Genomic DNA, 14,692 nt, shown 5'->3' with positions numbered 1-14,692 from the left:
GGAGGCATCCAAAGATGAAGTGAACGGGTCTTGTTCCAGGGTCCTCGGGATAGAGCCCTGAGTGTGTCATGCAACACGTACATAGATCTCCTATCTCATCTATGCCGACACTGACTTTATGTATTGGAGAGACACACATCTTCGGGGCAGCTGGGCCACAGGCTCTCCCTGTGCCCAGTGGGAGCATCAGCCTCACTCTCAGAGGGCTTCAGGCCTGCACTAGACACTCCCTGGACAGAGAGCTATGGACCGGGGCCAGGATGCTCCTGAATAAACTGTGGGTCTCTCGTGGTATCACACAGCCAAACCCCAGCGTCGCTGAGCAAAGCAGACACAGCAACCAGCCAAAAGGGGCTTAGCTTATACATAATATGACAGCAAAGACCAGGAATCCAGCCCCTCCAGCCTACAGAAAGGGAAACAGAAAGGGAGAGAACAATACCTCGTCTGGGAAACTGGTAAAAATTAGCGAAAGAACCAAGAACAAAACTCTGAGGCATTGGAATATGCCTCCCCTAGCGCCCGACTCCACCAAAACAGACACACAGCGCTTGCCCTGCCCCCTTATCTCCTCTGGCACCGGACTCCACCAAAGCGGACACACAGCATGCGCCCCCTCCTCCTTTCCCTTCTCTGGCACCAGACTCTACCAAAGCTGACAAACAACATGCACCCCTTCCTTTCTTCTTCCTCTGTTGAAGCCACTTTCAAGAGCAGCATGGAAAACTCTTGAGAGAAAATGAGAGATGGCACTTGTAATGAACAGAATGGGGATGGCCTTGATCACTAACGAGGCTCGGAACAATGGCACCCCAGATCCACCCAAGAGCGGAAAGGTCACACATAGGTCCTCAGCACTGGATCTCCCCCATTGGCCTCTTACCTTCCCGAAAAGGCTGTGTTTGCATCTGCAGTCGGATCTTGATGAGTTCCGCAGGACCGCCCAGCCCTACGGAGACCATTCCAGCCATCATGCTTGCCAGGAGTAGGTCAGACAGGCTTCGGCCAGGGCCAGCCTCAGGCTCCCCATAGCGGTGCCGGCTGAGGAACCGTTCCGTATTACTGAAGACCCCAAACACCACCGAGTTGTAGACAGCAATGCTGGCCACGGGAAAGGACATGCCCTTGAAGAAGCCAAACACCTGTGGCAAGGGGACCAGATGGAGGAAGTGTGAGGTCAAACCATGCCCCAGGGTCTCTGCATATCAGGTGTGGGACTCCCCTGATACTCTCGGCCTCCCTCCTGAAGCTTCAGGTAATGCATGCATCCAGAATAAATAATCCACTGTATCAGAGAAGAGCCCCCCAAAGGGTCTAGATGACATGGAAAAAACAGAGGAGGAAGGCCACATGCCACCCAGGTAGTCATTCTAGACCTAAAGATGAGCCTTTGCACAATGCAATCTTGGTGTCATATATGATGTTGATGTTAAGATCGTGTGTGTGGCCGGGCGGTGGTGGCGCACGCCTTTAATCCCAGCACTCGGGAGGCAGAGGCAGCCGGATCTCTGTGAGTTCGAGGCCAGCCTGGTCTACAAGAGCTAGTTCCAGGACAGGCTCTAAAAAAGCTGCAGAGAAACCCTGACTCGAAAAACCAAAAAAAAAAAAAAAAAAAAAAAAAGATCGTGTGTGTGTGTGTGTGTGTGTGTGTGTGTGTTTCCCAAATGGCAGTATCTGGAGCTGGAAAAAACCAGGCTCTGTGTAGTGGGGGATAATTTAGTACTAATAGATTTCTTCACGTGCCACTCAAGCAAAGCGTTTTCTCTCTCTCTCTCTCTCTCTCTCTCTCTCTCTCTCTCTCTCTCTCTCTCTCTCTCTCTCTCTCTCTCTCTCTCTCTCTCTCCCTCTCCCTCTCCCTCCCCCTCCCCCTCCCTCTCCCTTTTTCTCTCTCTCTCTCATTACTTTCTGTGTGCCAAGCCCTGGGAGGTACCAATAACAAAAATAACAAAACAGTCTTCACCATATGGAGCTCATGGTCTGGGAGTAAGGCAGATGAGGGTGGGATAGAGAGTACAGACAAATTGACAGACAATACAATACAACTCACTAAGTCTGTGTAAATCTGTGATAAGGGGCTAACAAAGGGATCTCCCAGGGGTGCTAGGAATAGCCTGTAGGTCCCTCTCCACACACAGACACATAAATATGTATACATACAAACATACATACACACATACATATGCACGTGATGTGGGATGTCCTTCTGTATATGTGTTGCTTTATTGGCTGATAAATAAAGCTGCTTTGGCCTATGGCAGAGCAGAATAAAGCCAGGTGAGAAATCTGAACAGAGATGGAGAGAGAGAGTAGGCAGAGTCAGGGAGACACCATGTTGCTGCCAAAGGAGACAGATGCCAGAAATTTACCAGTAGGCCACAAACTCATGGTGATACATTGACTAATAGAAATGGGTTAATATAACATGCAAGAGTTAACTTAATAAGAGGCCAAGCAGTGTTGTAATTAATGTAGTTCCTGTGTGACTGTTTGGGTCTGGGCAGCGGGGAACGGAAGAGCAGTCTCCGCTTACATGCATGCACACATGTGCACACACAAGGCGGTAGAGCGAGAAGGAGGAAGCTGAAAAGCAATGTTTCCTGCTGGGGGCAGGGTGTCTTCTGTGTCTGTGGTCAATCAAACCACAGCCGCTCCAAGGGAAACTGGAAAATTCCACAACCGTTGGAGAGTTGAAACAGTGCACATGTGCCAAAGGTGGCAAAGCTCGAGGAGGGCATCTCAGAAACTGACCATGGGCAAAGATGTGCCACAGGCTGGTGATCCCGGCGGGCACTCCACATACACGTGCGCATGTGCATGCACACACACACACACACACACACACACACACACACGTGTAAGTCTTGACATGTGCCAAAGGTGGCAAGGTTCGAGGAGGGCATCTCAGAAACTGACCATGGGCAAAGCTGTGCCACAGACTGGTGATCCGGGCGGGCACCCCACTTACGTGTGTGTGCGCGCGCACACACACACACACACACACACACACATATCTTGTTTTAGGCTCTTCTGCACAAACACTACCTCAGAAACACCACCTAAAGTCCCCACCCACCAGAGTGCTGGCAGTGGAACACGGGCTGGCAAGTGCCACAGGGATGATGAGCCAAAAAAGACCCAGTGGCTACCTTTCAGGAGACTGGGGCATCATGCCCGTTGCCTTGGAACACCAAGACTGAGCTTGGCAGTACTCACCCTGACCTCAGTGGCCAATCAAGAGAGAGAAAACAATACTGGCAATCAAGGTGATTGTTGACAAGCTTGGTACCTGCAGGAGGCCATGCAACCCTAGGGCATTTGTTACTATGGGGCCTGTGGCATCAACAGTCACAACTGTTGTACATGTACAACTGGGTACATTTCCAGGACTCGGAGAAAAGCCGCATAACCCCACAAACTGCATTCGGCTGTTTCTTTCAATTAGGTCATTTCAGCCTCAATTTAATTTTTTTTTATTTTAGATTCTTAGGAAGCAACCCACTCTTTTGTTTTCCTTTTTCGAGACAGGATTTCTCTGTGTAGCTTTGGAGCCTGTTCTGGAACTCGCTCTGTAGACCAGGCTGGCCTAGAACTCACAGAGATCTGCCTGTCTCTGCCTGGGATTAAGGGCATGCGCCACCACCACCCGGCTTCAACCCACTCATTCTTAAAACAGGAGTTTGTGTTACAAAATCTCACTCCATTTCCTATTTGAAAATCAGTACCTCAGTCACATGGGTAGGTTCTTCACCCACATAAAGGAAAGTCTTGCTGTGACTCAGTTTACCCAGCAATCACTGTTTTGTGAAACTAACAAGTTTCCTGTTGATGCAGGAACTTTCCATGCTGTGGTTCTAAAGTCCTCAGAGATTTCCAGAGAGTTCATACAAACCCAGTTTCTCCCCAGCGATGTACTAGGTGTCCAAGGGTAAGCTGAGGTAAGGTAGCATTTGCCATGTGGCAATGAAAAAAACAAATGATAAGCAGGAACAAGCTCTCTCATGCCTATTGTGCCACTGTAGGTGTGTGGCCTGGGCCTCAGTCCATGGGGGACTCTGGCAGGACCCTCCACACACCCCAGGGCCTGGGCCCCAGTCTGTGAGGGACCCTGGCAGGACCCTCCACCCACCCCAGGGCCTGGGCCTCAGTCCATGGGGGACCCTGGCAGGATCCTCCACCCACCCCAGGGCACTTACACGCTCCTTCTCGTACACCATGCGGATGCAACTAAATGTGTTCCCGTAGCCAACACCAGCCTGCAGGCGAGTCTGTGGGGGAAGCAGAGGGCAAAGAGACACTGATACAGGTCACAAACCTCCAAAGATACCCAAAGAGATGGGCCCTGTCCCCAGTGACCCAGCCTGGAAGGAGGACCAGGCTCAGTCCTGGTCAGCCTGGTGCCCCATGATCTTTAGGGACATTTGCTCTGCTATCTATCAAGCCCAGCTCCACGCAGCAGAAGGCCACTTTGAGCCAGAGAACAAACGAGATCAGTCGGCTGTGCAGTGATGATGGCTGCCTCTTAAGTCCACAAAGGCAGACCTTGGCTTTACCTACCTATGCTGCCCATCACTCCGCCCTTCAGGATGTCTTTGGGGACACCTGCTCATTTTTCCATCTTCCTAGTCTGCCCCTTTCTCACCTGGACGAGGCCTTGGCCCTAGTGTAGCCCACTCACTTCCAGCCCTTCTCTACACCACAGCCAGGCTGGTTTTTCTCAAAATAATTGCGATCATGTCACCCGGTTTAAAACTCTCCAGGGCCCCCTATCAAATGCTACCTATGCCCAGGACACTTTGGAGGTGGAGACTGGCCTTCCTGTTACCCTCCACGCCATTTCTTCTCCTGGTATTCTCCCTTCCGTGCCAACCACATATACATTTCCTGACTCCAACCTTCGCTCTGCTGCCCCCATCCTGGCCTTCCATCCCCATCCTCCTGTTGAGCTTACACACAAACCAGGGTTCAGGTTAGATTAAGACACACATAAGCTTATGTACACATTAGATTCCCCACCAGACAGGGCCACCCATCTCCCTCTACTCTTGCCCTTGCCTTGAGAATGGGCTTGGTAATAGTAACAACTCTGCACTGACTTAAGAGGTTACATAGAAAAGCATCCTCTAAGAAATCTGGGTAACCAGGGGCAGGAGGCGAGAGGCACAGAGCATCTGAAGAAGCCCACAGAACTGTTCAGAAGAGCACTTGCCCAGGCTTCAGAGCGTTCCACTTCTTTATAGATCTATATATAAATTCTCCCTAAGAGGTTTTCTTAGTCCCTATGCCCTGCACTGTCTGTTAGAAGCTGTGAGATCCCAAAGTGGGCCTTGTCCCCTGCAGCACCTAATGGCCAGCAAGGAATGAAGGCCCTAGAAGCAGGCCATCAAAGTGACGGTCTCCTAGCTGGCATCCTCTGCAGGCTCAATCTTCCATGATAAGCAAGGGTATCTTTTAGTACATATAGTTTTAAAGACAATACTAACTGTACAACTAATATGGGAATACATCCTCTCAATAAAAGGTTCACCATAAGGCCAGAGCCTACTATCAACTCTATCTCACCCACTTTCCTCTGAGGAGCAGCCATGGCAAATAGCATGACCAGGAATTTGACTGACATCCATCTACATTCATAAGCATATATAGCTACAGGTGATCGATGGGAAATGCCATCATGTTGTTCATAAGCGCTAGGTTTATAATTAGGGGGATGGATTAATTGCCTTACTTAGATACTATTTGTTATGTGTCGATATTATGAATCTGTTCCCACCCTCAGAAGGCTCAGCAGAAAGATAGCAACATCTCAGACCTCATGGATAATATAGCTTAGTGGGGTTGGAATAGATATATATGTTGTATATGTGTATACATACACACACACACACACGTACATACATACATACACTATAGTGGAAAAAACTCCCCCACAGTAGCTGGGCAACAGACACTGGGTTAGATGGATTAGAGGAGAAGGGGGAACTGGAGAGGTGGCTCATCACTTACGAGCACTCGCTGCTCTTGTAGACGACCTGGATTTAACTCCCAGCACCACACGGCAGCTCATAACTACCTATAATTCCAGTTCCAAAGGATCTGACAACTTCTTCTGACCTCTGAGGGCACTGTACATACACAGTACACAGACACACATGCTGGCTCATGCTCAGACACACATGATAAATAAATTTAAAAAGAAATTAGAGTGAACACCGAGCAGGATGGATAGTAAGGAGGGGTGTGTCTGAGAGGAGCTGGGGGAAGGGAGTAAATATGAAGAAATACACTCAATGCTGAAAGCATTACTTTTTTTAAATGAAGGGTGGCAAAATCATTGGAATATACAGCAAACAGCAAACCTTAAAACTTTGAGAAATAATAAATCTAAAATGAAGTATATCTGCTGGTTGAAAGTTACAAAAAAACAGGCCCATGTTAAGAAGGGCTGAGTGATGGTGAAGGAGTCTTTTGCATTGCTGGCTGGGAGAATCACTCTGGAATTTGCAGCAGTGTGGGGGCCGAGAGTCACAGAAGTCAAATTTGGGGTAGGGTGTTCCCAACCAGGACAATGACAAGGACTATGGGGGTGATATAGGCCTCTCTATGTATCCCACCTAAAGTTGGCATGAGGCCCTAAACTATCCCTCACTGGCCCCAGCTCTGCCACAGAGTAGTAGATGACCATGGAAGAGTAAGTCCCCACCAAGGTTGAATAGTCAAAGCACTCAAGCTCTGAGTGGTCTTGACTCAAGGGCAAAGCGTGAATCCCAGAGCTTCCTCGGGGCCATCAGCAGAGGTCTACCAGACATGCTGAGCCTTTGCAGTGTGCTTCCAAGCCAAGGCTCTTGGCACTGCTTACACCAGGAGCCGGTGGTCAGTGCACACCAATGGCAGGCTATGCAGATGTGCATCAGAAGCCCTTACCTGAGTGTATCCAGCAAGTGCCACACCTTACAGATGAAGCCCACAGCTAGCTTTAGTTTCCATCATTGCTTGAAGCAGCACAAGGATATTGTCATAAGGCTCTAGATACCAGACATCCCAGTTACTCACTGCAAGGGAAAGAGCCATTCCCTGAGCCAGGGCCTGATGATGAGGGTATTTGATGGATAAATCTAGGGGCCCTCTTGACAAAAGTAAGGACAATAGATTAGCCCTGGAGAAGTATACATCAGGCATAGATTAAGCCTGGTCCTAACCTTAGAGGGACCGTTGTCGTATGCAGAGGAAGACCGAGAGAAAAGAAACTACAGATATTTGAGTCAGGCCTCAGAGCTTACTCTGTACACAGACCAGGCGGTTTTAGGAAGGGCTGGGGCACTATTGGTGGCCATGTGTCTGGGGCAGGGCTGGGTCCTGCTCACCATGGATGGGTCACACGTGGGATGGCTGGGACTCAGACTGTCCTTTTGTGGAATCTCATTCCTTCATTCCTCTGCTCTTCCTGATAGGACCTGAGACAGGCTCCCCTATTCCTTCGGGGGTACCTGTGACTGTCGGAATGGCTCTGTTGGCTCCAGAGTCCTCATATCCTATATGCCTACTCAAACTATTCCAATCTGACAGCAAAGCACCCTAAGGACCGAGTGCTGACCTGCCTAGATTTGAGTCCACAGTTGTAACATAGAACCAGATGCATCAGCAAAACTGGTCTTGCTGGCCTTTGCCAAGCATGATCCCTACTCAGGGTCCCTACCTCAGCCCCTTTCCATGCTGTTCCCTGTGCCTGGCATATATTTCCAATGACTGGAAACCCAGTCTCATACTTCAAACTCAGACCCCATCTCACATCTGAAACCCTTCCTGACTGTCCACTCCCCAGGTACTTGGAGGCGGACAATCATCAGTATCCTGTATCCTTCCTCACCAGCTCACAAAATCCTGCAGGCAGACAGGAGACAGTGATGGGGGTAACACAAGCCTCCTGACATCACATCCCCCTGGGCCAGCAGAAGGCCTGCCCTGGGCTGGGGAGCCCTCAGAGATCAGAGAGAGGCATGGCTCCAGGGGCGGCCCTACTCCAGGTATCTTCCCAAGGGGTCATGAAAACACAGCTACTGTACCTTGACTGTGTCCAGAGGGTAGCCAACAATGACACCGGCTGCACCTGTAGGTCAAAGAACAACACCTGGTCACCCAAACCCTGGCCTCCTGGGTGTCCCTGCCATCCCCTCGAGGAGGCTGGAAAGCAGAGGTACATCAGTCAACCGTTAGTTACCAGAGGTGTCGTCCAGCGTGCGAGGCCTGATCCAGTACTGAGGAAGACAGAGAGAGTAGACTCAAGTTGGGACCTTATTATTTAAAGTACTCCAAAACGAGAATTATGGCTCATAGTCAACTAAACATCCATGTGCCAAAGAATGGATTTAGACTCTGCCTCACTTTTATCCAAAATAGAGCAAAGGGTTAAGACTATAAAAGTCACAAATATGTGGAAATATTTTTTAACCTGGGTTTTGAAACGTTTGTAGTTACAATAAAGTAAAACAACGAAAAAAAAAAGAGTCCCTAAAACTAGACATCACAATAGATACTCTCATTAAAGGGAAGACAGGTGGCTTAAAACTGAGAGATACTGTTTACAAACCACCTATCTGTTAAGGGTCTCAAATCCAGAATATGCAGAAAGCTCTTACACCTAAAACATTGTTTAAATGGCCAAAATTAACATTTCTGAAGAAGATATGCCAATGGCCAACATGAATATACATACTCAACTTCGTTGGTCACTAGGGAAATGTAAACCAAAGCAATGAAATTTCCCTCTACTTCCACTAGATAGACTACATTCTTTTTTAAAGAAAGATAAATTATAAAGTGTTGACAAGCCGGGCGGTGGTGGCACACGCCTTTAATCCCAGCACTCAAGAGGCAGAAGCAGGTGGATCTCTGTGAGTTCAAGGCCAGCCTGTTCTACAAGAGCTAGTTCCAGGACAGGCTCCAAAGCCACAGAGAAACCCTGTCTTGAAAAATTAAAAAAAAAAAAAAGTGTTGGCAAAGATACAAAGAAATTGGATTTTTTTTTTAAAGACAGGGTTTCTCTGTGGAGCCCTGGCTGTCCTGGAACTCAATCTGTAGACCAGGCTGGCCTTGAACTCACAGAGATCAACCTGCTTCTGCCTCCTGGATGCTGGGATTAAATGTGTGCACCACCACTGCCTGGCTAAGAAATTGGATCTCACATATATATGTATGTGCACCACATGCGTGTGGTGCCTGCCCACAGAGGCTAAAAGAGGACTCTGAGTCCCTGAAATTACATATGTAGATAGATGGTTATGAGTATATGAATGCCTGAAACTACACTGGGAGAGCAGGGCAGACTCTCAACTCCTGAGCACTCTCCAGCCCTGAGAACTCTTGTATGTTGTGGATGGGAATGGGAATCAGTGCCATCGCTGTATAAACCAGTTATTCCTCAAAAAAGTTAAACCCAGAATTACTACATGACTCATCCTATCCCCAGTATCCCATCCTAGATATATCCCTAAGAACTGAAAGCAAGAACTCAAACAAGAATAAGCACATCCATGGTACCATGGCATTCCTCGCAGGGGACAAATTCATCAAGTGACATACGGTGAATAAATATGGCATTTATAGGTAACAATGGACCGTTACCTAGCTGTGATTAGTACTATGTAGCCATTTCCTCCAAATGGAAACATCCCATCCTGGAAGAAGAATCCTTAAGACTTGGGAAGGGAAACTCAGAAGTCTCAGAACTTCCTGAAACTCATAAGATTTACAAGGTCCTCTTCCTAAAATTATATACACAGTAAGGGCTGCTGGAAGGAGGAGACTCTGTCCAGCTGAAATGAGACCAGATGTGCAGCTACTTTAAGAACTGTCAGTCATGCTGGGGTGGGTTCTTCAGGGCTTCAGCTCTCCTTGAGTCAGTCACCCATGCACCCATAACTAACCCCTTGCCTATACTCCTGAAAGTAACTCTAGTAAACTCATGGACTTGTTCAACGAGACTTTGATAGAATCATTTCTTTGGTCTGTCATCAATGCTCTATCTGGGGTGAATAGCCACTTGTTCATATCTCCCCAGATAAAGTCACAAAACAGATAGGAATGGAGTACAGACCATGTTACAATGTGGGTGACCCCTAAAAAAACCTTATTATGCTAAGCAAGAGAAGCTAGACACAAAAGGCAAATGTGCTGGCAACTTTATTATGGAGAATAGGCAAAGCCATAAAGACAGAAAACAGATTACTAGGTTCCAGGGGAAGGGAATTAGGAGTAACAATTGAATGGATAAGGAGAAGGCAGGGAAGGGAGGGGGAGGAAAGGAGGAAAGGGGAAGAGAGAGAACAGAAACGCCTGGCTACACACATACTTGTGTCGGGCTGTCTCAAAGTCACCTAGATAAAGAAGCCTTTGTGGTCCCTAGCAACTGACATTCATACAGGGCTGCTTTTCCAGCGAGAATCCTTCCACCACACTGATAAAAAAGGCAACATCTCTGCCAGCAGAGGTGGCTTAACAAGTCAGGCCACAGGGACACTGGTTGCTGGGTCTAGAAGCTCCTGTCCTCTTCACCCTCCACTCTCCCCTGAACTGAATATCATGGAGTTGAACAGCAGCCAAAACCTCGCTCTGCTGGTCCAGCTTTGAGACAGGAGCTCCAATGCCCAAGTGCCAATATCTTCCCCAGGGTGGGGCAGGCATCCTCAGGACCGGAGCAGCAGTTCAGAGCCAAGCGCCCCTCCCCCTGCTCACACTCAGCCTACATATCTGAAAGCAGGGGTGCAAAATAAAAAATAAAAAGTAGGGTGCTAGAGCAGTAGTTTCCAGAGCTGGGAAAGTCTGTAGGGCTTCAGACAAACTTGGAGGGCATTGTGGTGAGTTTGTTGCATGTGTCATCAAGGAAGACAACTTAAGGCGTTTGACAGGGACCTCAGCCACATAGCAAGGAGCGGGTGGGCTTTACTGTCTGTCACTATGTTAACTGTTCCAGTCCTGTTTGGCTTTGCTATGGTAAAATGTAGTGACAGCCAAGCAGAGGGACCAAAGGGTTCAGAAGAACAGGAGAGGAGGGCACTGAAGAAAGGAGGGCTGATAACTGACAGCAGCTGGACCAAAGGGATCCTTCTCAGTTGCCCTGGGCAAATGCCCCACAGAGCTCCACTCCCTGCCCCAAGGGCTCCACTCCCTCCAGGGGCAACGCCTTTGAGACCAACCTGATCTTAAAGTCCAGGTTCTTGGCCACCCTGACACCGGGACTTAAGAGCCAAGCCAAGTGCCAACCTAAGCACAAGTTTCTTGGAGACTCGTCCCCAAACCCAGGTGTGCTCCGGGTCACTGAAGGGTGTGCACACACTCGGGTGGCTTCATTGGTTGTCTGCCCTTACCAGCCGTTTAATCATTATGGGATCCAACTTCCTCGGAACCTGACATTGAGGCAAACCAGAAGCTCAAAGAAATCACCGTGAATCTTAAGAGCTCGGCTTAGGAAGGACAGGACCAGCCAAGCGGACTGGGCTAGGGACGCCAGGTGCTGCAGGCATCGCTCAGCTCACTCTGCTCCTGATGAAACCCGGCAATGCAGAGCTGCAAAGCGCACCGAGAACACCAGGTGCAAACAGCTGGCACTGGGCCTCCGCTATTTGCCCTGTAATGCAGGGGAGGGAGGAGGGAGTCTGGAAAGCACACTCACCTCCGATCCAGCCTGCCACAAAGTCTTCCAGCTGGAAGTTGCCCATGGCCAAAGTGACTTGCGCCTCTCCCTCCTCTCCCTCCCGCAGCCAGAGCAATGGCCCTCCTCAGTGTGTGTCGGGCATGGCCCAGGTCCGCGAGAGCGAGACTTGATCACCCTGCAGGTTCTTCCCCAAATTCAGTGTTCCAGCCACCCGCCGCTCAGGCAGTCAGCGAATGAGGGTGGCTGACAACCCGCCCCCAGAGGATCTTAAAGGCACAGCACTCACTAGATGTGATCCAGGAGGCTGCCCCAGTCACCAGGGGAATTCTCATAGACTTACTTCTGGCCACCACCCTCCCTCGCGCTTCTCAATAACGCAGCCTTGGGGCCTTCCAGGTGAAAGTGACAGCCAGAGGAGCCAGCCCATTTAGGGCACATTTGCAAAGTTGTTCCGAAGAAGGAGGAGGTGGTTTATAAACACCAAAGGCTGCCTGCAATAGGACTCAGCTGGCAATAACTAATTGAAGGTTTGGGGAGATGGGTTAGTGGGAAAGAGCACTTGCTGTCCAAGTATAAGGACCTGAATTTGGGTTCCCAGGACTCACATAAATGCCTGGCATGGTTAAGTGGTGGGGGCAGGGGTCACAGAGACAGGAGGATTGCTGGGGCTTGCTTGACAGCCAGCCCAGTAGAAGGCAGGGTAGGACACTTTAGGTCCTTTTCTCATCTAACCACACATATGCACATGCATGAACTCATGTGCACATACATGCATGCACACAAACTGTAATTAAACAGCATTTTTAAATCTTCGATGGGCTTTTGAAAGCCAAGACCGGTTCACTGCAAGATGGAGTACACACAATTTTCCAAGCCAGTTCTAGAATTAAGAGACTGTTCCTCCTCCTCCAGGTCACACAGCATCCACATGCCCCGGGTTGAGAGTCCCATCTATCAGTGAGTAATTGAATAAGGTATGGGAGGCACCTCACCCAGAAACCAGCTTCAAGCCAGCTCTGAATGAGGCCACTATCCTGCACTTAACTGAAGCACCCTCCCTGAGGCCTTGGCTTACTCCTTTCAGCAAGTCTGTGGAGCCCACTTCCAGGCCAGGAAAGCCGTTATGTTTAGAGTATAAAATGTGTAGGCATCTCATACAGAAATGGTGATCCTTCAGAAAGTGGCCAGAGGAGAGGAGTAACATGGCCAGATCCTGGTTTGAGAACAGATTCCAAATTATTCCCCCAACCCTGGCCTCCACAGGGAAAACCCTACCCAGAATGGAAAGTCCTGCAGTCTCCTCTAATTGGGGCATTCAGCCCCCTCCCATGGACAGGTCTGGCCTGAGTGGGCCCCTTATGGACACAAGAGCCTCCTCACAGACTGAACTGAAGCAAGGGAAACTCTACTCTAGGCCATAGACGCTCGCTGATGCCTTCTCAGCCTTTGTGCTGGTAGAAGCCAGTGTTCTCACCTCAGTCCAGATGTTTTACTGACAGCCCAAGGGGTATAAGCCAGATGCACATATGGACGATAAGAAGATGGTTATAGGAGCAGACAATTTTGGCTTTCCATCTGCAACATCCCATCTCTCCACACCCACAACACTCTCATGGACTAGTCAGGAGCTCAGCAGAAACTTCTGTGGGAGTGAGGCTTTCTCAGAGACCACCATACCACAGCTGGAGAGAGAGCTTGCCTCACCCTGGGCAGCCTTCAGACCAGTGAGGACAAGGCTGGCAACTCCCTCCAGAACCTGTCTGGAGCTAAGGAGATATAACTAGGGAGCATTTCAGCCTACTAAGCAGCTGCCAGAACCCAAGCCGTTGACACTCCCATTCTACTCGGCCAGAATTCCAGGCAGGCACAGCTGTACTTTGGGGAAGTTCATAGGCCCAAGTCCTGTTCTCTCAGCTTGGCAGAAACTCTTCTCACCCACCTCAAGGAACACACCCCCCCCCCTGTATTTATGATACTGGATAACATACATCAGCCAGAGGATATTTTGGGCTTAGCACACACTGCCCCATCCTCCTGGGGGCAGAAGCACATGGCAGGGCGATTCTACCAAACACTAATCCAGGTGGTGCCATGAGGGGTGTGTGTATGGCTGTGGGTGGGTGATGGTGCATGTGACTTAGGATGCTAGCCCAGCGGTTTAGCCATGCTAGCTATGACTGTATCCATGTGTGTGACCAGGATTGCAGTCAGCGGAACCTTGATCATCTGGGTAAGCCTCATTCAACCAATTTAAACGACCTAAAAACAAACCATGTGGTGTCCTGAAAGAAGAAGTCAGCTCTTGCCGGCTGGTTTCAGTCTTCTGGTCCATTCAACACATGAGACTGGCTCAGGTCAACTCTGACATTACATACAGAGGCTTTGGTTTCTCAGGTAGAGCCCTGATGAGTCCTCCCTATCACTGTGTGCGTCTTCAAATACAGGTACGCAAACTGAGGTCCTGAGCAAGCAAACAAGACCCTATCAAGCTGGAGGCATTATCCCACAGCTACAGATGGCAGAATTCTAGGGATAATCTACAGATGCCACCTGCCTTTTCTGACATCTTCCTTCAACACCTCTTCTCCTGCCCCTCTGCCTTCACATCCAGCCTGAGATGGCATTTGGAAGGTTCTAGTATTGTCCTGTGTTGGCTTGACAGTGTGGTTCCAATCAGCTGAGGCCCTTCCTCTAGCTGTGTCCTCTCGGAGACCTGTGTTCAAAGCACCTAATGGTCCAAAGTCTCTCTCGGGTATGGCTGGGGGGCGATGATGGTGGTGGGGATCCGTACCAGGTGCTGCCTCAACCTACACTGCTCCAGCCCAAAGGTAAAGTGGGGCCCTCTTTAGCTCAGATTGCTTTGTAGGCAGACCACACACCCAGTCAGCCCCACGCTACAGTCCAGGGACATCCAGGCTGGCCACATGGGGCACCTTTGTTCCATTTGGAATGTCCTGCCTTCCCTGCCTCTAAGGAAGGTGACCTTGTGCCCACCTGTGTCCAGCTAGCTTTCAGCAGGGGTGCAGCCCTGGGTCCCAAACCCAG

At 49.5% G+C, this 14,692-nt stretch overlaps 1 protein-coding gene across 1 annotated transcript in view; it reads right to left on the bottom strand.

Annotated features, from left to right (window-relative positions):
* Positions 1-11,854, bottom strand: part of Slc25a48 (solute carrier family 25 member 48) — a 39,780-nt gene extending 27,926 nt beyond the window's left edge. Inside the window, exons 1-4 of the mRNA XM_038333118.2 lie at positions 11,666-11,854; positions 8,061-8,104; positions 4,194-4,265; positions 884-1,142 (exon numbers count right to left, since the gene is read on the bottom strand). Coding sequence (XP_038189046.1) covers positions 884-1,142; positions 4,194-4,265; positions 8,061-8,104; positions 11,666-11,711 — 421 coding nt within the window. The 5' untranslated portion in view covers positions 11,712-11,854. The remainder of the gene's footprint in view (positions 1-883; positions 1,143-4,193; positions 4,266-8,060; positions 8,105-11,665) is intronic.
* Between the last annotated feature and the right edge of the window lie 2,838 nt (positions 11,855-14,692).

The sequence above is a fragment of the Arvicola amphibius genome, chromosome 6 (assembly GCF_903992535.2).
Source record: "Arvicola amphibius chromosome 6, mArvAmp1.2, whole genome shotgun sequence".
NCBI lineage: Eukaryota > Metazoa > Chordata > Mammalia > Rodentia > Cricetidae > Arvicola > Arvicola amphibius.
Note: the sequence above shows the minus strand (reverse complement) of the source record. Positions and strands in the feature narration are given on the sequence as shown.